The sequence below is a fragment of the Aythya fuligula genome, chromosome 5 (assembly GCF_009819795.1).
Source record: "Aythya fuligula isolate bAytFul2 chromosome 5, bAytFul2.pri, whole genome shotgun sequence".
NCBI classification, from domain to species: domain Eukaryota; kingdom Metazoa; phylum Chordata; class Aves; order Anseriformes; family Anatidae; genus Aythya; species Aythya fuligula.
The window spans coordinates 22,140,107-22,168,015 of record NC_045563.1 but is presented as its reverse complement, the minus strand read 5'-3'; the positions used below and the strand labels follow the sequence as shown (position 1 = coordinate 22,168,015).

The window sequence follows — 27,909 nt, the reverse complement described above, 5'->3', positions numbered from 1 at the left end:
CTTTCCGCCTTTCTAACTTAGAAGGGATCCAAGTGCCTACTCAAGGCAACGTAAGCATGACTGATCAAAAGATTTGGAGCTATTCTTTGAATCTTAATAGGGATGAACAAGCACACAGAACTTTATCTGGATCTTCATTCCCCAACAGATTAAAAGAACATTACTTCATTTAATAATGCTGCAAGGTTAAAACGTTTAAGTTCCTAACATTTACAAATTCAGAAAATACTTACATCCTAAGGCACCAGGAAAAATGCTAGTACTCATTATTTGAGCAAGGAAAGAAAAATCAATTTATTTTCATTCTCTAGACAAAAGAGCTCTAAATGTAAGATAGTCCTTGTTTTATAAATATTTAATCAGCTTAGTAACAATTAAGACCATCTCTCCCCACATGGGTTGTGCTACCTTTGATTAAAAAACTTAAGGAGAAAAAAAATGTTTTTTCTTATAAATCCATTTTCTTCACTCTCTCATTCAGAGTCATAGAAGGGGGAAAGAGCTGCAGTGTGATCACTGGAAATCAGGTTGCAAGAAACGCAGGGAGAGCGCATTGCAAAAATGTTCTGCCCTCTTCCAGGTAGAAATAGCTCTTTATCAGTGCTTGGTTCCGCTGCAGTCCTTGAATACTCTCGAGCAACGAGCAGTATTGATCCAAGGCAAACTATCTGACCCGAGGGACTTTGCAGAAGGGAGAGGGGAAGATGATCCAGCCTGGAACTTGAATGAGTGCATCTTATCAGCTGCTGATACGGCCATTAGCGTGGAAAGCTGCTCAGTTCCACTTTTCTGCCTGCTGTCCCAACGCCTTCCTCATCCTCCCCTCGTGCTCAAAGAGGAGATGGGTTCTGCCACCCTTTACAAGGAACACACTCGAGCAGCAGCAAGAGAACCTCCAAAACAAGCTGTGCCCCCAGCTCCCTCGCTACCATCCTTGTCACACTTGCCCAAGGCTACTCTGAACCAGCAGAACTTGGGAGAAAACCCATCCATCCCTGAGCTCGCTGGAAAGCATTACCCACACCAGGCTGCCGTCGTGCGAGTCAGGACGTGCAGAGGTTTCCAGCTTCCACACCTCAAGCCTCTACCGTGAGCAAAAGCTGCAGCTTCCCCCCCTTCCTTTATTGCTCATTTCCACTCCAGACAACCACCTGCCAACAGAGCTTGACGGCCCACGCTGTCTCACCGTGCAACAAAGGGAACCAGATCATCCTCCTGTCCAGCACACATCTGCTTTTGTACCACAACTCCTGTTAGCAGACTGTTGATTAAGAAAAACATACTGGCAATGAGAAACAGATCAGCAGCTTGGCATTTGTTCTACTTGTGCAACCTTTCAGAAACAGCCCAGCATTGCAATGAAAGCAACAAACATCTGCTCTGTGCAAATCTACGTATTAGAGACTCCAAAAGCTGCAATGTTGTTCAAAAGTTGGCCGAATGGATACAGAGAAACCTTACCAGACCATCATTCAGACACTTAAATGAACCTTTTTAATTCCTAAAACCACAGTTACGATAAACTAATATTTCAATAGGGCTTACGTAGTCAATAAAAGAATCACCGATCCCTCTCTTAAGAGTGTTCTTCAGCAGTCTACCAGCACAAAATGCTCGTTAGGATCTCTGAAACCCAGCGAGGCACCTTTTGGTGCTAGAGCCAAACCTCTTCCCGTTCCTTCCTTCCTGCTCAACCCACCTGGAAGCTGCATTTTCACAGCGATGGCTTCCTGCGAGCCCAGGAACCAGCTCACCGCGGGGTGACTGCAGTTGCTTGGTCTACAGACAAACAGCAGAAACACACCTCGGGATAGGAAGTCAAGTCGGGAGGTTTGCTGCTGTGCTGTCAAACTGCATGCCAGTGCTAATGGCTCCACACACGCGCTTGTGAACAAAACAAAGAACAATTCCCAATGTGTACAACTGCATCAGTTCCTATAAATGAGAGTGGGGAGACTGTAAACAGAGAAAAATTGCACACAGCTCCTTGATCCATTGTTCCACGCTGCAAGGATGTTGTGTTAAATATCACTGTAGGAGGAAGTCAAAGCTGCTCCAGAACACAGGAAAATACTTGGAGAAACAGGAGACTTGGACTTGAGAGGGGCCATCCAGAGGAGCTGCTCAGCACGCCGTGTCAGAGCAGCTGGGAAGCACAGCAGGTTCCCAGAAGACACTCGTCTCCTCCCAGTCTTGCAGTTTTCTGACAAAAAGTGTCACCACCCTTGATGTAAGCCAGAAACTAAAGGATCGCTCCAAGTGGTAACAGTAAGAGAAAAAGAGTCAAGCACGAGCATTCTGTCTGAGCCTAATTCTGAACAGAGCATTACTCTCCTAAGGACAAGATGAAACACGCTGAAAGAAACAAATAGTTCATAAACTTTTTTCAAGCCTCCCTCAGATACAGATGGATCTACGTTGAAATTACACCGCTGTATTCTGATGTGCTTACTGGCAAACAGCAACTGCAATTATTTTTCAAGACAATGACAGTATTTTACCTGCACTGTAATATAGCTTGAACCCTTTTATGTTAGAGACATTACCATACTATAGAGCAGACTTGTGACAAGCTATGCGATGCACACAGGGGACTCTTTTTACCTCCTATCAAGAAAGTCATGGTAACGAGGCTGAAACCTTATTAACCTATCTAGACTTTCAATGCATGTAAAATATCAAAAGTTCAAATTATTTATCCAGTCTGCTAATTCCTTTGCAACAGTAAGGAACTCTCCCTCAATCCTATTCCCTACAGAACCGCTACAGTCGGGCTGCAAGCTGATGGACAGAGCAGAAGCAGCAAATACGCACACAGATCCTTGTAGCAGCACCACAGAGGAAAGGGAACTGCGAAGTCCACAACTGCCCTCTAAAAAAGCCCCAAACCTCGCTTTTAGTCCTTGAGCAATATTGAGGGGAGCTGTTACTAATTCATAGACCTTTCTGATACCCAGTGACGTGCTACTCTATAAATCAACGTGTCTGAGCACCGCAATGCCTCTGTTACTCATGTTTGCTCAGAATCGACTGCAGAATTCTCCCAAAGAGAGCAAATGTTAAGTATGATTTTTTCCTTACATGGAGAACATAAAGACGAGACGCAGCCAGTGCTCTAAGTCAGAAGAAAACTCATTCTGCTCTTCTTATCCTGTCCATTTTATTGCCGTTGATTAGCGCTGCACTTGGAAAGGGCCACGACTATTTTGTGAGTGGCTTAAGCACGCACTCCTCCCTGCTGCTATCTTCTCTGGGCCTTGCAAAAGTCAAACCTTCAAAGTTCAATAATCTGTGACAAAACCCAGCCCGTAAAACTGCAAACAGCAGGGTTAGGATGACATCCCACAAAAAAAAAAAAAAAAAAAAGGAGGGAAGATTAAGAATTTCTTTTATGCTCTGGAGATTAGGTCAAAGTGCCATAATAAAAAGATGCTTCCAGCTCTTTATCACCTTTCGTATAGTCTCTATCCCATAAAACTCTCCGGGTGAGCCCCCACGAGCCAGACTGCCTGCCTGCCACCTTGCCAAGGGTTGAGCCGAGGACCTGGCCGCAGCCTTCCGCTGTTTGCACGCTCGCTTTCAGGCTGCCACAGCAGCAGCTGATGCAGGCGTGGAGTCACTGCCTGCCTTTTGTTTTTCAGAACAAGGAGAAAACACATTTTTTCCCCTCCCTCGTCTGGGAAACAGGAAATAGATTCTTATAAAGGCTCTCCCACATACAGACAGGGCAGGAAAAAGGTGGAGTTTGGCAACATTGAGATTTGTTCTTCAAATGCAGACCAGTAATTATTCTAAGGTAAGCGACAGGATGGCTGGGCTTACCGCTGTTTACCCACTCCGGTGCTGCTGTTTTCATATGTATTTATATTTCAAGCAGACTTGCTTGTAAGCGTACAAAATCATTTATTTTTACCCAAGTTTTCAGGTGGTTAGACTCTTGCAGAGACTTTATGTTCCTATACATAAAGGCAACAAAAGCAAAGAAATACGCCTGCCTAAATAACTGTACAAGTTAATTAGTTCACAAGCTCCTTGTAAAGTGGCTAGACATTTTATCCCCATTTTATAAATGAGGCTGTACTGTTTCAAGTGCAGAATATCACTCCCCAGAGCACGCAGAAAGCTCCACACCTCTACTTCAGCAGCCATAAATGAGCAGCAATATTGTCTTTAGCTCAGGGGGGAAAAAATCATTAGGATAGAAAAGCATGCGGATTTTCTAGGAATGTCAGTTACTTGATAGCTGTTAACTTCTGGTGGCTGGAAGGTCTGAGAGAGATCTTCCCATGGTCGGATGTATTCCAGGGTCTTACGCTGAAAACCAGTAACAGGAGGGGAGTTGGCAGGGTCAGACAGAAGGCGCTCCACTGAAAGATCCTGAGATGCTGGGTTGACACCGTGTGTGCATGAGCTACCCAAAACATTCCTGCAGGTACCAGGAACACAGCTCAGTTTGCCTTTGGTTCTACATGGGATGTCCTACCCTACTGCTAAACACAGAATGTGTTCATATGAGTTTGTATGAGATCACTTCTCGTAACACACTCTGAATTACTTGTAGGTTTAGAACTCTTTAAAAGCTTTTCATCACGGGGGGAGGGCACAATTTGGATTAAAAAAAAAAAAAAAAAAAGTTTTATATAATTACTATCTCCAACCAGATATCTTGCAAACTGAAGAAAATGAATGTAAGTGTGCTCAGTCTCCAGCTCTTTCACAGTTTACCCTGCCTATATTGAGAACAGCTCCACTGTGCACAGGCTGCAATTAATCAGCAGTTCTCACAGTGGTTTAAATCACGTTTTTCTTCCCTAGCATATGCCTCCAAGACAAATTTACCTATGTCCAAGTCACATATTCCTCCATCACAGCATACCTACCACGAGCTCCAGCTTACCCCAGTGTGGTCCATGCGTCCATCCCCTCCATCAGTTTGTCCCAATTCCCTCACACCCAAATCCCCAGCTCCCCACCTGTTCCAGGCAGCTCTAAGCCCCCAAAGAAGACCCAGCTAGCTCTCCAGTTTCTACATGTAGTCTCCAGCCAACAAGCTCTCCTGCCTTGCCCTTTGCCGTCACTGCCTACCTTTTCTTCTCTATCTCCTGGTCTCTGCAGAGACAGCGGGCAGGAGCACGCCACGCGGTCAGCTCACCCAAGAAAGGGACCGTCAGGAGCTCAGGGCAGACAAGCTCAGCGAGAAACAAACCACTCCCAGCACAGGCAGCCTCCTCCAGCACCACGGCACAGGGTCCTGCGTGGAACGGCTCTGCCTGCACCGCTCTTGGCTCCCAGGTCACCTCCGGAAGGTACCAGCATTGGTTTCAGAGTTCAAGGCGTTCCCCAGAAGGCATTTCATACCTGAAGCTACTAAAAGATAGTTTTCAGATCATGAAGACTTCTATAAAACAACAGCCAGCTGACAAGTAAATCTGTCCAGTCCCTGTCACGATGGAGGGAAACAAACAAAGCCAGTAAACAGTACTCTTCTGTTCAAGGGGTGCTACAGACCCAGAAAAATCACAGTTTTTGAACAGCGCTTTTTAAAACCATACTCTGCAACGCCAAGAGACAGGTCCCTCATGAAATGAGGGGTCACTACAACCAGCACCAACAAAGGGCAATGCTCCTCTGGCAGCACGGTTAACGTAAAAGAGCAGTACATGCTTGGGTACCTCCGGAGAGCTCAGTAATTTTGGAGCCCTGTGAGCTGAGGTAGGGTTCACGCCTCCAGCTGGCCCCCTCTGAAGCCAGGGCTCCCCACTCCATCGCACCACGCAGCGGGGTGGCTGCGTTATCTACCTGCACACAAGGTTTCCTGTGTTCAGACTGCTCACAGCGCTAACCCGGAGGGGGGTCAGTCTCAGAAAGCCATACTCCAACCACTGAGAAATCAATTTGCGTTTGACAAAGATGTCAAAAACATCCTGTTTTTGACAACCTGTAAAAAACATCCAACTTGTTCCAGCTGCTGAATAGCTACCTCATTTTTTGTTTGCTGAGGTCCAAACAGCCTTTAGAGCTGAAAAAAGACTTTTTCATAAACTTAAGTACAGTGAGAATATTACTACAGAGCCCATCATTTAACCCCTATAAAAATATTTAAATGTCATCAATACAGTTCCCCTTCAAAGTGTTCTCTGAGCATCAACCACTACAAAAATCCCTCAAAGCAAGCTCTACAAAACCAAATTATAACAAAAAAAAATATTAGATTCCCCTCAGAAAACTACAGCGTTACTGTGCCAAGAATATACTCCTAATGAGAACAGAGTAGGAAAGCAAAGACTTGTCTGCAGAAAGAACAGGTTCAGCCCTTTGGAGTACTGCAGTAGCTTTATGATGGCCATGAAATAAAGCTGCAAGCCAATAAACCTGACACAGAAAGCCAGCGTGGAGCTATCAGCCACCTAACATTCGGCATTAGGATCCCTCCTGCCAATGCAGATGCTTCATTATCTTTAGCATCCTTCAGCATCGCTGCTCTTCTTCACATCGTAAAGAAGCCCCATTTTCTTTTAGCTGAGTTAGCAGCAAAATGAAATGGTGATGTTTCGTCTTACATACTTGGCAGGACGGAGCTTTGTTAATGATTTTTATCTTCCATTCGCAAGTTCTGCTTTATTTTTCTTTTTTGGCTTTAGAGTGGATCATACTCAAGAATCCCCTTCCTACAGCTACAATGGAAGAAACCTCACCTTACATCATCATTACTGTAGGTACAGGCTGACAGCTGCTAAAGGAAGAAAACAAGTTCCCATTGTATCGTAATGGAAAGCCTGAATTCACTGAAAAAGCAATTAAAATGGCCATATTTAATGCATTTGTCCATTACGATCTCACGTAACTGTATTCCAGTTAAAAGCTCTAGTTCTCAGCATCTCGGACAGCAGCAGAAACAAAGTGCCTGCCGCGGCTCAAGCTGCGGACCCCGCGATTCACAGCAACTGGTGTAAAAGTTTAGAGTTAATTTACAGCCCCTAATTATTATTAAGGGGCTATAAATAGGGGCCTTAATAGTTCTGGTGTAGAAGAGATTAATTACATGGCTACTTTTAGTAGGCACTCCTTGCCCTGCGTGTATACTGCCTTCATTATAAGCCCTGACCACACTGCACACTCCATGAGGCTGAGTAAGGGAGGGCAGAAAAACACGGAAGGTGCCAAAAACCAAACCAAACAAAGAAGTCAAGTGTCAGTTACGTGTTTTGTTGTTCCTCGTCCTGGCCCAAGGCTGTAACAAGCCCTTTGTAGCACTCAGATCCTAATACGAGCGTTTATCACCGCGTGAGATTCTGTGTAAGAGATGACAGCTCCGCTGAATTCGTGCCACAGCATTGTTTCGTATCAAAAGGCGAGACGTTTCCAGTTAGTGAGCGCACACACCACAGGGGAAAGAAAAATCAGGAATACACACACGCCACAACACATCCTGGAGATGTTTCTGCTTCTTCAGAGGTGTTGCTGTTAGGTACACAGAGATAAGCTATGGGAACGGACACATACTCCTAGAGGCTGATGTCTGATTTAACTGCTTCAAGCTGCAGGAAACTAACTGAAGAGGCCAGAGTTAAGGGTAAGTATTGAAACGAGCATCTTCGTATGTTACAGCCTGAGATTTTTTATTTCTAAATCACTTTTCCACATAAAAGCAACAAAGATTTTTCCAGCTATAATATCATCTGGCAAGTGCTTCAGCTTCAGGATTACATTACAATATCAATCTAGGCTGTATGCTCCGCTGATCCGAGTAACTGGCTGATTGAGAGGCTACCTAAAAACTGTTTTACAGTTAAATGTATATTTTCCCCAGTCATCTGCAGCATTCGCCATGAAGAAGGCTCAGTTCCAAACCCTTATTTGGGAATAGCTCTATTAATATAACAACAATGACTCACAGGGCAACTTCTAATGAAATCTCCTATTTAGAAGCATGGAGTTTATAATACTTTCCCCATATAAGGCCTAAAGTCGAAATCTTTACACATACATCGTTAATGAAAATAAAAGTGCTTAAACTACTTTTGCCTGCTGAAACACGCAAGAAAAAAATCCCCAAAGAAAACACATGTGAGACCATAAATCTTGTGCTGTAGGACAAATGCTACCGGAGCAGCCAGAGGACAGCTGCCACAAAACCAGTGCCCACAGTCCTTGCAAAAGCTCTCCCGTCGCTGAAGGTGGGGAATACTCCATCGTCTCGGCGTTACGGTTTGAGAAGAACCACTGCCAGCTTCAGAGAGTGGAAGGACAAACCTGGAGCTCCTCGACAAGGGGGCACGAAGAGCTGTGGCTGACCGAGAGAGGACAAGGTCCCCTCGAGTCACCGGTGCTGGCGTGACATCTCGGCTTATGCCTGTTTGACACCAGAAAGCATTTTAAAGAAGACTCTCCAAAAACGGATTGCCAGTGCAACAGAAACCAAAGTGGATAATCCACATTTTTTGGCCTTAGGCTGACAAACGTTTGCTACGCTTTCCAAGGATAACAGCCTGCATTACTGCCCTTACATTTTCCCTTTTTTAAGGGTAGGAACTGCGGTAATTTGGGAGGATTGTAAAACAGTTCAAACAGCTGCTTCTCCTCAGATAAGATATTTGGGTGTTCATATTACTCCTGTCTGCCAGATGAACTATTTTAACAGGCTTTCACGAGCTGCTTGTCACATCCTTTAATACCGTTTTTCCTGCAGTTGCAATGACCCTTAAAAAAAAAGCTCTCCGAAATAGACTGACTTCGCTCTTTCTTGTTTCTACATTTTTGGGCAAAAGAAATGCAAGACGCTACTTTTTCTCCCTGGCTCGTTTTGCGTCAGTACAAGAGGGAAACATACAAGAAAAATAAATTCCTTTTCAATTTCAGTGCTTGGCCCAAAATCAAGAGTCATTAGTTTAAATCAGTGTCTCGGAGCAGAGGAAACAGATCTTAAGGCCAACAATATTTTATCAGAGTTGGTTGAACATCCATTAATCTTCAAGATATTCCTAAATATTTCTTCCCTGTCCAACCAGGAGTTGTTTCAAGACATCGCGTACTTCTGCCTTTGATTATATAAAATCACCTTCAAGTACACACAGTCCTGAGATGAAGGTGGCAAAAAGCATCTCCACTGCTCTCTTGTTCTGTTCCAGGTCTGCTTTTTTTGGAGACCAGGACTCAGCAAGCATTTTCAGAAAGACCAAGGACAGCACAGGGCAGGGAGATGTCAAGCTATTTGACTTCTCAGTTAGATCCTGGTATCACAAGCTGAACACGAACTTCCCAAAAAGCTGAGCAAGTGCTCCTCAGCAGTGGCAGCACCGAAGCTAGCTGCAAACACGGCATTTTGAAGCCTTCCTCCCCGCAGATTTCTGAACGCACCATCTAGCTACTTTCCCTTTGCACCCAAAGCATCCCAGGTAAACATGCCACACAGGCAACATTCAGCAGCGCAGAATCTGGTAATGGAAAGGAGGGAAGGTCAAATAATTCAATTAACATTTAAACATTTTACTTTTTGCTTTTGTTTGTTTCAGTGAATAACCTCTTCTACATGCTGTTTGGTGTCCATTGCCATCCGTTTGGGACAGCCGCTATGCATGAGTTGCAGAGATAATTGCTCACAGTCTTAACAGTCATCTTCAGGCTGTCTTCAAGTCTCTAAATCTTCAGTGATTTAGAACATATTGCAGACCAAGTGCCCCCAAGTGCCAAAATAACTGGGCCAATCAGCAGAGTGACGAGGCATTGCAGAGCAGTGCCCCCAGAAATCCCAATTTGGGTGCAATTGCACTTAGCAGACCGTTTCTCAGGGTATCCTGGGATATTTAAAGCAAGGTCAGCAAGCTGCCAGCTGCCCAAAGGAGCTCTGCACTCCTGTAATTGCAGAAAACTGCGGGCAGAGTCAAAGCACATTGGCACAGCCACAGCTCTGTCCCCACCTGTGAAGGAAGGCCCATAGGTAATGCTTTTGAAAGGCACACTAAACTTACGTCTCCCCACCAATGTTCAAGCTGCATACTTGCTTCGGGTGGGTTGAGGTCATGTCTTGTAAGATGCATGTTGGATTTACATCCTTCCTTAAGTCATTAGGAGGGAAGATAGCGGAAGCAGATGGGCAATAACCAGCACTCCCTATCTGACACCTTACCAGTGTGCAAAGACTTTGACTGCCACCAATTCCAAATGCTAAAGGGACAGGACAGAAGTTTAAAAAAACACCAAAACGCAGCATTTGCCAGGAGAAAACATACTGAAATAGCTACAGCACCACCGCGCTTTCCGTTGCCAATAAACACAGCACCGAGCAAATTAAGGGATATCATCCAACTTAAGATGACCTTCAAAAGAAATTGTTTAAAAAGAGATTTTGCAACACAAAGAAATAGAACCAGCACACTGCAGGCTAGCTTGTAACAGCAAAACTGACTTAACATTGCCAGAAAGAAGGGGGCAGGTAAGGTTCCTACTTCAGCCTCAGCGAGATGGTGTAGGTGGTCTCACCCAACAGAGGTCTGTCTCCTCAAACACACATAACCATCACCTGCTTAAAAAAGCAAAAGCAAACATGTCCATGTCCAGTGACACCAACACAAAGAAAACTTACAAGTCATTGCCCCTAAGTGAAAGTCTGGACTTTGTGTGAGTTTCCAGTTCGCACACGTACAGCTCTGTGAGTGAGGCAGGGGGAGCTTTTGGCTGGCATTGGGTCTGAAAACATTGTCAAATATCTTCATTTCCCTTGCGGACTTCATCCCTTTTGTGAGTTCACAAAGTGCAATCAGTGCCTGACCGAATTATACCCAAAGAAAAAACTGATTATTGTGATGACTCTTACTCATCTACAAGAAAAATTAAGAGTTGTGTTTTTCTGAAAACTGGACCAAGCGTCTGCAGTTTTGGGGCCTATGACGTCTTATGATGTCCTTATGACATCTAAGACAGTACTAGTAAACAGAAAAGCAAGCCACCTTTACAGAAGTAACAAACCAGTGCAAACCACCTGCCCTCCTCTCTTCTAGCTCCCAGAAGCTGGCGGTTCTCATGCTGGGTATTGCCAACAGTCGCCCCGCTGCATCCGTGCCCCTGTGGGTCCCTGGGGCAGCCGCCGCGTGCGGGCCCTGCAGCATTCCTAAACCCTGAGCTCTCCGCGCCCGGCGTGACCTGCGCGGCAGGGTGCCGCTCCACCTGGCAAGAGGAACACGCTGTCCCAAACAAAAACCCCAAAGATCAAAACAAGCCTTTCTGCTGACGTGCCAAAAGTCGAGGCTGAGCAGGAAAACAGATTTGAAGCTCTTTTTTTTTTTTTCCATTACCTTGCATTATTAAACTATCTAGGCAAGAGATAAACATAAAAGGAATTTCTTTAATTAGAGAAATTCACTCCTCAGCATCTGCTGTTTAACAGAGCAAAGTACATCAGCATGTTAGGATCAGATAATATTGCAGTATCCCACAAACTCACAGTTGAAGTTTCTTTTTCATGCAAACATTTGGGTGCCACTGGTTTTCACTCACTGTAATACAACGCTTCCAGTTAAATGATTGCCATAAAATGTAATGCCAGGTATGCACTGGGCCACAAGTGAAATTCCTTAAAACGATTATACAGCATCTTGCAAGTTAGAACAAGGCCCATCTGCAAGATGCACAGGGTGATCTTACACAACATATTTCCCATAAGCTCTATATCATGCATGCATCCATTTTTAATAAACTTCAAATCAATTAAAGACTCTGCTTCCCGTGTGCAACTAAAACCTAAAAAATGCCTTGAACACTACATACCCTAAATTTTGCATTTCAGCAACTTTAATTAAATAACTCTCTAAATTAAGATAATCTCTCTGAGGGTCAAAAACCTACACCAAAACAGAACACAAACAAATGCCAGTATATTCTTAACCTTATCTACTGCAAACTCAGCCCCACTGAGTGACAAGCTCAGCTTACTGCTTAAAACCAAAGACTTCAAGACTGTAACTTTCAATTATGTTTTACTTTGTATACAGATAATGGGATTATTACAGTTATAAAAAATATTATGGATAAGTCAGGAAAATGATAGTGTCCATCTACTTTGCTACTAAAAAACTATCAGGCTTCTAGTTTCTTAAAAATCAAATTTAAGCAGGTATCAGCAAAGGTCCTTTATAAGTGGCCTTCTGCAAGCCAGTGCTGGCAAAAACAGGGCAGACTAGCTGATCAGTGCTACCAAATATTTCTGACCTGATCTGCTTGCACACCTACATCTCCTGTGCAGAGGCTGCCAACCTGCCGTGCGAGAGGCAATGAGTTTCCAGCCAGCAGGCACTTGTGTGCTTGGCTCCACGCTGTGCTGGAGGATACCTGGGCTCCTCAGGGATGAAGCACTAAGCTGGTTGCACCGTGAAGCATTTATCACAGTGCTTACTCATTACGGGTGGTTAAAAGCAGCGAAGTGAAACGCCACTCGAGGACTAACACCGTTCTTCATGTGTCAGGTCACCAGGCAGACAGTTAACACAGCAGCGTGGAGTACGAGTCCTCTTCGGTTCAGGTATGCTGTGCTGAGGAATAAAGCCTGCACCATCTGAACACATACCGTGCTTCTGCACCAGTAACTGCCTCGGTAGCATCAAATGCAATTATAAAAAATATTTTCACCTAAAAATTCTGATTTCAATTATTACAAAAATGTTAAGATTCCTCCAATAAGAAACACCTAATTCGTTGTGTTCTTTACAAGAAAGGTATAATCTCTGTTACTGAAGGGATTTAACAGCAGAGAAAAAGCAGGATTTTTGAAACTACAAAACTGATAAGGTTATCTCAGAGTGTTTTTGAGTACTTGAAGCTACTTAAACTGATTTCTAGACAGACTAAATTTAAAGTCACCTGTGCTCACTATCAAGGGAGCATCACATTTAATGAACGCAGCCCTTGTTTGTATCAAGAGCCTGGGCTGCTTGCTGGCAAGCACTTAAACTAATTACCACGGGCATCTCTTCAGGAATTGCACAGTTCCTACTGCTTTGGTGCTTTTACCGAGCAGGAGCTTCTCCCGCTCTTAGATCAGGTCCCCCTCATGTCATCACCACACAGGCAGCCCTAGCCCCCCTCCCAACACACACTTTAACAGCAAATCTCACCAAAAGCTACAAAAAGCAAGCTAAACAAGCTGCACGTTTCATACACTGCGATCCTCTGTCGTTCCTGAAGCGGAACACTTGGTTGCTATTTCACAGACCCCATCACTAGAAAGAAAAATAAAAGGCTTCCGTTTCCGTGCAGCTTTAATGAGGACGATTCAAAAAGAGGATGCAGGCTTTTTCTTACCCGTTCAGCGTGTATGAACCATTCCTCTTGAGCCTCATACTTGCAGATAAGAATCTTAGGAAAAAATCCAGACTGAGGAGGTTTGTCCTTTGCTGGAGCAGAATACAGGCACCTGTTTGGTGGCTGTGCCTTTTGCTAATCAGGGGATCTCTTTCCTGTTTCTCTGAGTCATCAGCAAGGAACAATGAGAAACTGCCACTGGAGCCAATTAGCAGGAAGCCCAGAGGAAACTGCCCGCAGCCCATCAAGGGTCTGGAGGTGTAAAGCAGCCCCAGCCCACCTCCCACAGCACCTTCGAACCCACCAGGAAAAAGCGGCAGAGACACAGAGAAAGGTGTTTTTTTTTTTTGTTTTTTTTTTTTTTAATACAAAGTATGTAACCACCCTGCTTTTGCAAGAATAAACCTCGTAAAAACTGTTTTATCGGTGAGCTGCTCCTCCAATTAGCCTGAGAGCAGCTTCAGACGAACTCCCTCCTCTTCACAAGCCCTGCTGCGATGATAGCTCCAGTATTCATCACTGCCTTCACAGCACAACGCAACCACGCCAGCCCTAAATAACAAACATGCAGCCTTCTGCTCCCCCCCCCCCACACCAAGTTGGAAGCTACACGCATGGAAACAGACACACCACCCGTGGTTAAAAGCTCTTTTTTTTTTTTCCCCCCATAGAAAGGTAAAACCAGCACATCTAAAGTCACACTCGAACGCCGCAGAGAAAAATATCCTCTAGCAGCCCAGTGCAGTCCTGGGCAGGCTGCCCTGCATAAATCACCCGCTCACGCTGTCTCCGATCGGGCTGTTTTGCTCCCTTTTCTGTTCCACCTACCGCTCCCTGATAGCTGGGCACAAGGCAGCTCCACGCAGCTCCACGCCTGGGCCAGAGGTACGGACCTACCCCACGGGCCACAAACTCATCCAGGTCATTATTGATCAGGTGCTGTGAGCAAATCAACACGGTCTCAAGTAATAAATCACAAGAAAAACATTTTAAAAAATGAATATTGAGATGACTCACTTGTGGCCTGGTTGAAACTACTCTAGGATAGTGGGCAAACGACATGCTAGCCAAATGTGAAGATTGAATATTTACTACCTAAAAAGGGGGAAGCAATGCGTAGGGGCCCACAAAACTCCAGCCTGGGTACAATGGTACTCGATTTTGCCCAAATGACTCAAGACACTACGTTTATTGAATTGTGAATTTTCATCCTGATCCTGTCTTTGTGCTGTCCTTTCAGAGCTGTCGTTTGAAAACACAAGTTTTTAAAAAAGGCAGCCTAAAAAGTAGAAGTGCTCCATTTCTTTCGAGATGCCAGATACCACACAGGCAGATGTGTTGATCTGTAGGGACTGATTAGATCACAAATACTGACAGAAAACAAGGTTACAAGGGATTACGGGCTCGGAGAAGAAATCGACATCATACCTTGCCAACAAGACAATGAGACTGAGCTGTACAAGCATGCTAATTCTGCAAGACAGAAAGCAATTCTTCTCAGCAGCTATTTGGCCTCATCTAGAGCACCAGGTCCAACCCTTGGCACCCTAGTTGAAGACAGATGTAGAATTAGCTGGAGCCCAGGGGCACCAATATGGAATGTATCTACCCCAAAGACGAGAAAACCAATGGAGGAAAACAATGTAACTCCTCCTCCCGGGAATGTAAAACAATAAGAGAAAGGAAACAAAATGTTCTTCCTGCTCTATCCATCATACAGGGACTTGAATTAAGCAAGAAACAAACCAGGTTAGTGTTACAATTTTGTTTGTCTTTTAAGCACAGGAATAGATCCAGAGTTTCCATTATTGCAGGCCCTTGAGATGATCTCTCTCCAGAGCTGGGGATTAACCAGGTGACCTCTCCGGGTCTCACTCAGCCCTAGCTTTCTATGATTTGCTCCTATTACTGAATGGAAGAAAGAAAATTGTGCTGTGTAACCACATGAGGCAAACTGGCTCAAGTCAAAGCAGACTACAGCACGCTTCAGGCTTTTTTTTTCCCCTCAAAAAAAAATTATACTGTCCAGGACTGCCAAGACGTGCAGTGCACTACCACCACAGCAGCAGCAGCTCTCTGCTTTTACCATACATCATGGAAAAGAGTTCCACTTCACATCCTTCCCAACCAGCAGCTGTGCAGAGCTCCTACCCACGTCTCGGCTGGAGCCAAGACCTGGTTCCTCACGTTGTGGTGGCCAGGCCCTGCTGTCCCTCACCCAGGAGTGAAGATGCAGCGTGGCTGGAGAAGTTCGACGCCTGCAGGCAGCTACCTACCTCCCAGTGCTGGATGAAGGGGAGACATGTTCTGGGAAGCATATCAAAGAGAACTAGGATGATTCACTTCATTAGTAATTTGGACAAGAAAAAAATAGTTAAAGTTATGAAGTCAAAATAATTATGTTAAAATCTTTTCTAAATTCTAAAAGTCAACCCAAAACTTCAACTTGAGTTTTCTTTTTGGAAGCAAAGATTCCTGGGGAAGCCCTTTGGAGAGGGGCTTTTAAACTCAGGCTCAGAGCAGGGTCTTTGGGTTTTGATGGAAAAGATCATGCCCTGCTCAAAAGGTGCATCTGGCAGTACAATTACAGCTTATATGCCACTGATTTTTGGATGCATGCTAATTTGCATTGGAAGTGCTCTAGCAATACAGAACACAGGAGTTAACAGGAGGGGGTATCCGATGATTATTAAGTAATAGCAATTGAGTGCTACCTGTAAACTGGAAGATCACAACGTTTGTAATTAAAAAGGGACCTTTCCCCAGTGTTACTTCTTTTTAAGCCCCTGTCTGGATGCACAATGCAAATGATTTACCCGCTGATTTTATGAGCATTTTGTTTTTACTGGCTACCCGATTTCTTAAAAATAAATTTCAACGTTCTGTTGCTGCAAGCAGCTGCTGTTTTTTCCAAAGTCTGCTTCTGCCCAAACACATAAATGCTTTTTCCTTTTTCACTCCCCCATGCTCTTTCAAGGATTACAGCAGCACAAGGGTATGTGTTCTTTAACATCTCCATCTGAAAACTATTATAAGAAACCAGCAACTAAATATAAACCCTCCAATCAGAGCCTGAGCCAGCCACGCTGATGCTGGGATCCCAAAACGCTATCATGGACAAAAGCACTTACCACAGAAACACAGCAAAAGTTTACTTGCCAACAGAACGGCTTCAGAAACAATGAATTCCTGCTTCAGAGAGGTCTTCTGGAGAAATGCAGTTGGTTAACAAAGATGAAAAAAACTTATTTTTGGTCACCATAAAAAATCAGGACAATAAACTTGCTGAAGTTGGCCACTCTATGGTGAAGCAATATGCTACACGCATTATCTCCTACAGTATTTTCAATTAGCTGCACCTAAAGTAATACTTTTCTCCCCTCTCTCTACACGTACACATTCCAGAAAATACACACGAGCTGAATCATCATTACTGCTGCAAAAACATATGGGAGGAGGGAAAGTACCTTTACATCTCCTCAAGGTCCCTTCTGACAAATAAAGCATTCTTAACTGTCCACTTCCTTTTTATTCCTTTCCCTGAGCAGCAACTATCAACCTTATCATGGATTATTTGCTCCCAGGCTAAACATTCATCCCATTACTGCTCTGCTTCTGCGGGGAATATCAACAGGATTGTTTGGCCCAGTTGTTCTAGAAGTTAGCTCAAATACAGTTCTTTAGATAAGAGAAATTAGTATGGATGATTTACCGTGTTCAGCCGTCTCCCAGCCACTTGCTTGCAGAGCTACTCTGCAAACAGTGTTGAAAGACCTCTGTTTCAATTACTATGAAAAAAATTCTCCATTTAATAAGGAAATGTACATGTCAAATAAAAAGCTGGGTACAGAAGAGAATAGCTAGCCCTCTACTACTTGGAAAGGATTACAGTACACTCAGAGCTTAATTATTCATCCGGGGGACGTTTTGCATATGAATGAAACATCTTTCTACATCTAAAGAAGAAACACTCAGTAGCAACCTCAGTTACCCACATCTGGTCAGGAAAGAGAGGAGACAGTGTGCCCATACGTACCCTGTTTTCCAGGGTCATGGCTTTTTCACGTGTGTTAAAGTTACATGCACAGCATGGAGTGTTATTTTATACATGTATCCTTGACCCATCCCACCCAATGTTTTTGAGGAATTCCATTTGAATTTGGCATACAGCCCGCTATTAAAGAGAATCACTTACCCCAGCTGGAAAAGACCTACCAACCTAATATTTAGCCTTTATCTCCTGCTGTCCTGCATCATAATTTGCACCTAAGGGCTGGCCAAATCAATTCCTGAGAGAAACAGTAAAACACTGAATTGTTAGAAGAAGCAGGTCTGAGTCTACATTTCTGGTCTGACTGTATACTTGCAACACTTTGTATTAGTTCACATATCATACAGGGCACCAAAGTTAGGGTCAGTTAGGCTCATTTTACTTGTACCTCACTACTGAGCTGATTAAGACTTAATTTAAACGCTATTATTAGAGAAGCAAGCAAGCATCAATTGCTGTTAGATAAGGAATGAAGAAGTAAGCAACCTTTACTAGGAGAAGAGGAACAGGAAAGTTGACTCTAAGACATAGCTGGAAACATTTTTCCCAAATTCTGCTAACTCATTCTGCACATGCAGATAGTGCTGCCTCAGCTTCAGAGCTGAAGGTATTCCGTTGCCAAAGCTGTTAAGAAATCTGATTTCAGTGAGGGTTTTGGTTTAGTATTGAAGAAGAAGCCCAGTGTGAGGATATTACAATGGTCAATGAACAAATGAAAGCCACATCACGTTCCCTGCATGCAAACAGAAACCCGTAACAGGAGGAATCTTCAATTTACTTTTAAGAGGAGATTTCCATTTTATTTTTGTGAATACAACAGCCAGTCCTGAATTAAGGCAAAGATAGCAGTGGCACTGAAAGGGTTATTGCAAGCCCTTCATAATACGCCAAACAGGACAGTGTTGGAGAAAGTTACAGAACTGAAATAACAGAAAAGCAATCCGCCTGGAAACGGAAAAGGGTGGGTGAGCAGTCTCTACCGGACAAGGGCAAAAGCCAGGGTTTATAAATTTAGAAAAAATACACGCCCACACAAAACCTCTCAAGTAAGAGGATAAAAAAAAAAGACATTTTACAAGGCTTTTATATAAATTTTGCCTAATCATTCTTAATGGACATCTGCCCATGGCTTAATACAGGAAAGAACAAGCTTTCAGCGTGTGCCAAACTGTCTGAAACACAAACCTTTGGCACGCTGCCTGCTTTGATCCCCCCTTTGGGCAGTTTCTTGGAGGCAGGTTTGGAGCAAATGAACATGGACAGAGCACGCTTTGGAGGGGCTGTCCAGAAGAGTTAATGTTATGCAAGTTTGGTATCAGACTGCACAGTGCTTAATTGCAGTTTTTAACCTTTTAAATGACACCTATTTTTTAAAAATGGATGTAGCTTGATAGAATTTAATAATAAGTTTGTGTTAATGAGAGGTCCTTGCACACAGTTAACAAAAAAAAACGTGGCCAAATGAATTTCTGAGTGAAAGTCGCCCTGCTTTGTGCAGATGGGCATGAAGACCAGCCACAGGGACAAGAGCCATTCATACAACTGTGGCAAATGGCTGGAGAGCATGAAGACCCCCATTCAGATCAGTCCCCAGACCTCGTCCATCTCAAAGGAAGGCTCATGGAGCAAAATAAATAGCACGAGAAGATTGATGTTCTTGGCAAAAGCCGCGAGCAGGTAATTTAGAGCAGGCACTGCCCCTTCAGCCCAAGAACAGGAAACAACTGTGTGACTTACCAAACGCCCCACCCAAGAAGTCCCAGCCGGTATAAAAGCCTCTGCTGCAAAATTTAGCTAATGATACAATCCAGGAGAAGTCTGGAAGCACCACAGAGGGAGAACAGGAGAGAAATTTCTGAGAAAGAGGCTTTAGCTAAAATTAACTACACCAGATCAGACACGTACGAATCCCTGAAACCTATAAAACAAGCAGAAAGAAAAATAGTAAGTTTTCTACTGCATTCCTCACCTCTTTCCTTTTCTTTTTCTCTTTAATTTAGCTAAGTGGTCTCACACTAAGGTGCTAAAATCTGCAAGCAATTTTTCTACTAGAAGAAGTTTAACACTGGATTGGTTTTGTTAGTAATGAAACTACCCAGATTCCAATACAAATGGCTGCTATTTCACAGGTAACACTGTTAGTACATAGAACCTTTAACAAAGGAAAGGAGGTAAAATTCTTTATATATTAGGGAAGGGCTACAATTTTAGTCAAAAATAGAACAATTATAAGCAAGAGTTATCAGGAACTACAATCAAGTAACAGGGACAAAATTTATTAGAGAAACTACATGCCATACGTGGATTAGTGAATACAACAGGTATGTACACAGTTCTATGCTCAAGTGCTGAAATGTTTATTTGAAACAAATCAAAAATATCAGGCCCTTTTTCTCCGAATCTCATTTTAAATTTGATTATGAACTTGCTTTGCACATCCTCCCCAGTGTCCTCAAAGACTCATTCATCTCTTTTATTACTGTCCTTGCTGCTTCGTGGATAATGGGATCTAGAATGGCATTAGAGCTGCATCAAATACCAAAGACAATGGCCATAGCTGTTCTACATTGTGTGCTGGAGGTAGGCTCCTGCAGGGAAGGTGCTTCTACCAGCACCAGCAGAGCGTTAATCACATTGTCACCACTGACATCTCAGGCTTAGCTATTATTTAAGTGAATCCAACAGTCTAGCTCTGAGTTTGTGCTTACTCACAAACTTGCAGTAAACTCATTTAAACCTGAAAACACTGGAAGCATTACTTTAGAACTCACAGAGATTAGAATTTGTGTCTTTCTCAGGAAAAACAGGTTCTCGAGCACAAACCTAAACAAATGAACACCTCTGAAACCATGTAATAAATATACTCAGCCTTGACCAAACGTGAGTCTGTGCTCCCCCAAAACAGGGAACCAAAGGTAAACCACAAAAACTGCGAAGCAAACACATAGCACAGGAGACAACTATAACCAGAAGCTTTAAGCTAATCCTTCCATTACTGCCTAGTATGGAAAGAAAAGAGAAGTGGAAAACGAAGCAGTGCAGAATATAATTCTGACCATAAAAAATATCATCCTGCATTACCAGAGTCACTTATCAGACACGCTTTAGATGACATACTTTCAGAGAGAAGAGAATTAATCGACCACCTCAGAACAAATAAAAGCGGCTTTGTGTTCAGATTCTTCTGTGCTTCTAAAATAATGCACGCACTGAAACGGCCTCTCTGAAATTACATGCACAGCGAAAAAATACCCTGCGTGTCAATGGTGAAGTCAGCAACATAAATCACTTAAACACTGGCTTTTTAGGCAATTCTAGCAAAGTCCTGGCCAAAATGGATTTCAGCTGCTATTATTCATACTTTCACAACATCCTAAATGTTCAACAAAAAGAGTCCTTGTAGACATACGCATAACCTTAGTCATCTTTCCGTCAGGGAAAGGAAAGACTACTTCACTCAAGTCAGTCTGTACCTCATAGTGGAGGATATCTGAGCATTAAGTAAGATCTACACAGCACATTGGAAAAAAGTGTTTAATCCCTGTGACCTGGGTCCTCTCAGTGATTGTTACGGCTGTAAGATCAGACAAAAACAGGAGGAAATGGCTAAAAAGTGGAGCAAATAAAAGGGAACAGTTTGGAAAGGGAATGAAAATCTCATTGCTGTTTCTGTCCTTCTGCATTACCAAGGACAAGACACGCAGGGTACCATCTGTACTGTGCATTTTCATCGTATTAGCTAAGGCACAGCATTGAATGTGAAATAAAACTAGTAAGAGCAGGACACAATACTGGAGTTTCAGCTTCAGAGGCCTGGGAGCTTTAAATGCTATGCTCCCTAACACACAAGTCAAGACCACAAATGAAGAGTCTGATTGCATCTAAGTCAGGTCAAAGCTGCTTCATCTTCCATGTGAGGTTAGATTCTAGGGGGACGACATGTTCTGGTCAGTCTGCCTGTTGCCTTCTGAAGCCATGCACCCTTACAGCTTTATAGTTCTTGAAAAAGGGCAAAACATTTGGGACTGAAGTTTCCAAAGTAAATGCTGAGGCCAATGAGGACAGGCTCAAAGCATTTTTGCCTGCTGTTTGCTTCCTAAGCTCATCCATGGAGCACAGGGTTTCCAGGGAAACCTGGGTGAGATGAACGCTAGTCCAGGTGAGTCGGGTTGAGTGCTTCGAGCCTGTGACCCGAGGGGAAACTCCTGATGGCTGAAGGGTTTCCCTTCAGGTGCTTGGCGCTCATCCTGCTTTTGTGAAAAGCTTGTGTTTGGTCTTGTCTTGAGTTGGTGCTCATGTGGAGTGACAGGCCTGAGGCAGCTCAGGGAGTGCTGCTTTCTTAGCACATGTCTTTGCAGCGCTTCAAGTTGTACTTCCTGGACTTAGAGCTCGAAGTATGCAAGGCCCCTTTCAGTGCTGTTACACAGCAGCATTTCTAGCATCACGTAATGCAGATGTCTGTGCTAATCAGGTGTGAATGCAGGAAATTCACAGCCGCTGCAATGCTGGTGTTGTCTTTGCAGAAAAAAAAAAAAAAAGAAAAAAAAAGAAAAAAAAAAGAAAAAAAAAAAAACAGCCTGGAGAAGAGGAGGCTCAGGGGCGACCTTATCGCTCTTTTTAGGTACCTCAAGGGAGGCTGTAGCGAGGTGGGGGTTGGCCTGTTCTCCCACGTGCCTGGTGACAGGACGAGGGGGAATGGGCTTAAGTTGAGCCAGGGGAGTTTTAGGCTAGATGTTAGGAAGAACTTCTTCACTGAAAGGGTTGTGAGGCACTGGAACAGGCTGCCCAGGGAAGTGGTGGAGTCACCATCCCTGGAAGTCTTCAAAAGACGTTTAGATGTAGAGCTTAGGGATATGGTTTAGTGGAGGGCTGTTAGCGTTAGGTTGGAGGTTGGACTCGATGACCTTGAGGTCTCTTCCAACCTAGAAAATTCTGTGATTCTGTGATTCTGTGATTTTACAGAAGATTGCAGTGAAAGATGGTCTTCAGCTTTGGTATTGCAGATTCCCAACGTATAAAACAGCAATAACTGTGCTTTGGGAACCCCTCTGACAGCCAGGAACTGAAAAGACACAAAGTTTTACTAGTGGAAGCGATTCATGGACAGCCAAGCACCAAGTGAAAGAATAACATAATTCAGAAGACCTCAGCTCCTGATTCAAACCTCACTGCTTAGGCCTGGTGCCTTTCAAAACACCTCGTACATGGCAGAAGCTCCACGTCAGTTCTGAGCAGCCGCCCTGCTCTCATCTGTGCACATGCACGTACTTTCTTTACAGACTTCATTGACCAAGTTGCTCAGCTGGGGACACAAATTCACAGCCTCATCACTAGATTCTTGCTTTTTATTTTCAGACATGAGAATACTTTGTCACCACTAAATTCCACCCAAAATTTGCACAGTTGCTGCCTGGTCACATTTCTGGTTTTATAGACTTCCCCTGAGAAGTAACCCACCTATTTTATGCAGCGGAAACACCTGTAACACGAAGCAATCCCTCAGTCTTGAGTGATATAGCATCACATCCCTACACACATCTTATGTCTCAGAATCTAGACCTTACGTGTCTTTGAAGATATGACAGCACACTACTTCAGTAGCCAACAGCTGATCTGGGAGAACAAAGCAAAGTAATCCTAAAATATCTTCTTCCCAGCAAAAGATAAAGCAACTCTAATGGGAAAAGCAGAAATTCTGAACTACCACCAGAATTTTTATCCTTTTACTGCACCATTGCCTAGAAGGACAACAGCCGTCAGCAACTTACGAGTGGCTGAGCTTCCTGCAAGGACCCAGGTTAGATGAGAGAACCGTTTTTTGGAATAAAAATAAATAAATAAATAAATAAGATCTAAAACACAACTATAACACAGCTTAACTTATGACTGCGGGTGACACACAGACCTGACCAGGCACATACTTTGAAGATGAGGACCAGTACCTGGGTGAGCAGTTCCTGCCATGCACATGCCCTTTTATAAGGACTTCAGCTTGCACACTGGAGAATTAACCTAGATCTTGGCTTTATAAAGCACACTGTTAGGGTCACAGGAACAGAGCTATTAGTTTGCATTCGTAGTTTAGCAGAAGAATGAATTCAAAAGCCAGTCATTAAACCTACTTTAAACAGAATTTCTTGATGTGGTCAAAAAAGGGCAAAATAAAGCCTAGCCAGCAAATTGAGAGAAGGTAAGAGGGCAAAAATTATCCTTATATGCTATTCTGGAATATCTACCACTTATCTGATATTTTTTGCTATTATTTGTTAAGCTTTTTTTTTTTTTAATTTTATTTTTTGTAATTAAAGTTACTAAACTACAGTAATAAGCACAGCCTTGCCTATACTGCTGTGAACAGGATACAAGCAAAAGCTACACTAATTAGCAAACGATTTTCAAAGGTCAATTATCTCATCATTAGCAAAGCCATTTACATCTCTGCAATGTGGAATATTCTCCAATTTTAGAAAGTGAAAAGGGATAAAAATGGATTAAATTGCTTGAGGCCACATAGCACAGTGTCTTGTTGAATAAGAGTTTAGTTGGGCAGAAGCCTGAGCAGCTCCTAATGGAGCATTTCCACACTGTGCCCTTGCCCAGCTTGTACTTAACTTCTGTCAGATGTTTAAGGCAACAGAACGAGCTTTTTGACCAAGAAATATCAGCATTTACATATACTGTGATTACATCTCCTCTCTTTACCTTTAAAAAAAAAAAAAAGTATAAGACCAATTAACAGAATGTATATGGCTGGATCTTGGCATTCACACCATTTAAAAATAAGCAAAAGCATAATCACCAGCTATACCTGTCATGTCTGGAAGCAAAACCAAAAAATACAAACAGAAGCTGTCCTAATGCCCTTCTAGTTCAATTCTCAAAACCTTAAACAGTATGTTTACTGTAGTAGTCAGAGCAACTTTTAAGGGGTATCACCAGTGTAATAACCAAGACTTTTCCCTGCATTTTTACCCATGTTATACACCCAAAAAGATGTAAGTTAAAGACATTTTGAGCATGCACCATCAAGCAGCTCAAGTTCCAAACTGCAACAGACCGCAGCCTTTAAGTCAGCCTTGTTGAACACACAGATTGTGAGCCAGTTTTTCCATGCTACATTATCATACCATTTTCCTCCCTCCAAAAGAGAGATTTGGTATGTTTCCTGTGAGTCACAATGAAAAGTAACCTCTGTGTAGTGAAATCCTAATGTCCACATATCCTGGGAGCACATATAATTTAGTCATGCATGATGGACCCCTGCCACCTGAGCTGGCACTGCTACTGCGCTGTTTCAGTGTGAAATGCCAGCATCTCTGCCATGGCATTTGCTCTGCTAGCCTCAACAAGCAAGCTAGGCAAAGAGGAGTGCTGGGTTCAGCTCCAGGTGATGAAAGGAGGAATGCTCTAAGTGGAAATCTGTCTCCAACAGAGTACGTACAGATCTTCATCTCTTTTTCCAGCTACTCCAAACGACTTAAGAAAAATCTTGAAAAAGCTCAGCACAGCCCTCTATTTCTGATTCAATTCAGACTCCAAAGAGTCACCATAGCAGTGACCACTGCATTCCCAGCACAACTATTCATGTTTGTACTGAGAGCATCTATGAGCATCGTGCTTTAACCCCACACACCATTTACAAATCACTTTGCACACCAACAGCCCCAAACCCCATTTCTTATTTTAAAACTCCATCTAGACTGTCATTCAGATCATTCCTGTTTCATTTCTTTTCCTTCTGATAACTAGTTCAATGGAAAAATTATACTCTGTTGATAAATACCACTGGACTCCCCACATCCTAGTACAGCATTGAATTATCTGCTTGTTTTAGCAACAAAAAACCTCAACACATTGCTATAATGTATGATAAAGCTCAGCTCTGAGCAGTGGAAGCTAGAGAAGGATATTATAGCACATTTGCTATTGACGTTTATAAACATACTCATTTCAAATTTAATTGACAAAAAAAATTCTGTGTTGAAAAACTGAGGATTTTCTGTTATTTGTAAATCATTACCAGAACACTAGCCAGTTTTCATCCTATACCAGAGGTAAGGAGTTGGAGTTTTTCAACTTGAAGTTGTTGCACTTCACTCTCCTCATGCACGACCCTTATGCAGCACTATATAGCAAAGAATTTGGATAATCATGTGCAAGTTGCCTTATTGCTACCTCTGAAGCTGCAAATGCACAACGAACGATTATGCAAGCACCTACACACAACACAAAGCCAGGACCAGAGTCCTTGCCCCATCCTTTCAATCACTTTCAGCTTCCCTCATCTCCTGAAGGGTGATATTTTATATTCACAGCTGCATTTAGAGAATGTCACTACAACACTTGGACATTTGTTAATATCGGTCACCATTTCTGACTACATTATTGACCAAGATTACTTCAAGTTTACATATTACAAGTTTTCTCCCACAAACACAAGCTTACTTCAAAGGCCATCTTTTCCACTCTCAGTGCACATCGACCACAATCCCACACAAAAGAATTGCTTCCCTTATCTGTAGCTACTGAGCAGCAACCCTGCTTATCGCAGAGCCCGTGACAAAGATGGTTCATGCTAGGAGTGAACACAAAGCAACCACATGCCACAAGGAGAACACATGCATGTATTTCTACATTAATCTTTTAATACAAAATTCCATCCTTCACCTGCAGCTATCTTAAAATCCCACGATTCTGCTCCACAAGAAATTTGTGACAAATTTCACAAACTCCATGAAAAAACAACAGCAAATGTTCAAAGAGGAAAAGAGACCGGCTAAGTGTATTAGAAACAATTGTCATCATCTCTTTAAGCTTTGGTTTGTTCCTCTCCATAGACAGTGTAAAGACATTCAATTTAAAAGGTCTTTTCCATGTTTTTTGTCATGACAGAAAAGTGAAAACAACTGCCATGAATTCAACAATCTCCTTAAGACAGGCTATTTTCCAAGCCTTGCTCAAAATTATACTAAACTACTTCCATGCTATTTCGTCATATGCAAAGAGAGATTTGCCTGGTCCTTGCTGTCACACTGCACTGTGCTCCAATTACACACACCACAAGCCAAGAGAGATTACAGAACTTCTGAAGTTACTGCTGCAGAAGTGACAGCAATCTAAAATGCTGGTAATTTACAGCAACAGCAGCCAACAAAAATGGTCACAATACAAAAAAATGAAGACTTTCAGCAAAGAGTCAGTGATGACTCATTTAAACATCAACAAATTAGTGAAATTTCTCTTCTGGCAAGCTAATGCTCTAATAAAGGATTAATGAAATTCAGGAAAAAGCTTGGAAGAAAGAAAAACATGAGACACTCCCCTTAACGTTATCGATTAATTCAGCTTACTGCTGTTCAATCCTAAAACATTTAAAGATCCTCATTCCAAACTCATGCCTTCTACTCTTATATATCATGCCCTTATTACCACATTTAGTTACAGTCAAACCATAAACAATCCTTGGTGATCTCGCTGAAAAGGCTGCGACTACAATGTATGTGCCTGATAAAATAATTGCTCTGGAAATGTTTTTTCTCACACCAAAACCACTTTCTGTTGCTGCTCAATTCAAGTAGGCAAGTGTTGCTGCCTCTTAATGCACACTCCAATTGCAAGGTCAGGAACAAGAAATGTGCCACCAGCTTCACGTGGGATATACAGTAACTATTTGATAACACTTTTTTTTTTTTTTCTTTTTTTTTTTTTGTCAGAAGTGTTAAGTGGAGGAAAAGGGCTCTGTTTTTCACAGTCTAACTTTCTCAAGAATCAATGCCTTGGCTTTCTAAGAGCTAGTTTCCTCCATTCCCTAGATGACAAGATGACAATGGCCCACAAGTCTTGTGTAGGATTGCTTACGGCAGGCACTGAGAAGCCTACTAGTAGGACAGGAGCTGTTTCATGACCACATTCTTTGAAATAGCTTGAGAAATGAACTTACCTTGTTTCCACTTGATACTTACAGGACAGCCCACAGAGCAAAAACATTTATCATTATTCAGCTAGTTATCCTTCAAAATGTACAACAGGCGATGCAAAAAAGAAGCTCAATGTAAGGTTTCTCTGGACATATAAGGAGCTCTTATAGGAAGAAAAGATGGGTGATGTGATAAGCTGACATTTCCACTCCAAGAGGAGTACAAAGACTGTTCCACCTTCATAACCCACAAAGGAAGGCTATTGTTCTCCAGTATTATAACACTTATTAAAGAACATCAAAGGAATAAAATACCCCTGCTTTTCCAGGTGAGAGAAATTACCAAGAGCAGCATAGTCTGCTCAGAACATCACCCGCCTCAACCCCACCACACAGCCTCGTGACAGGCATGGCAGCACTGAGAGAAAACTGCTCTCCAAGTTGGTACCTTTCTATCTTAAAACACCTGGTATGCCAAGGGCTACCAACGTAAGCATCCCTTCCTTCAAGGGAAAAGCCCAAATCACTCGGATGAGCTTCTGCATCAAACAAAACGCCCTCACGCAGAGCGCTGAGCGGAGGGCAGGTTTAGGCCTCGGAGGGAGGCCTGCGCACAGAGGCTTTACTCACCCCTCTCCTCCTCGCCACC

General features: G+C 43.0%; 1 protein-coding gene across 2 annotated transcripts in view; it reads right to left on the bottom strand.

The window, feature by feature from the left end:
- The window catches only part of MOB2 (MOB kinase activator 2), a 113,858-nt gene that overhangs the window by 41,067 nt on the left and 44,882 nt on the right, over positions 1 to 27,909 (bottom strand). Inside the window, exon 1 of one of the 2 annotated variants that reach the window (XM_032188286.1) lies at positions 13,294 to 13,387. The exons of the other annotated variant lie outside the window; for it this stretch is intronic. Coding sequence (XP_032044177.1) covers positions 13,294 to 13,331 — 38 coding nt within the window. The 5' untranslated portion in view covers positions 13,332 to 13,387. Of the gene's footprint in view, positions 1 to 13,293; positions 13,388 to 27,909 lie in introns of those variants that run through there. 2 annotated transcript variants of the gene reach the window in all.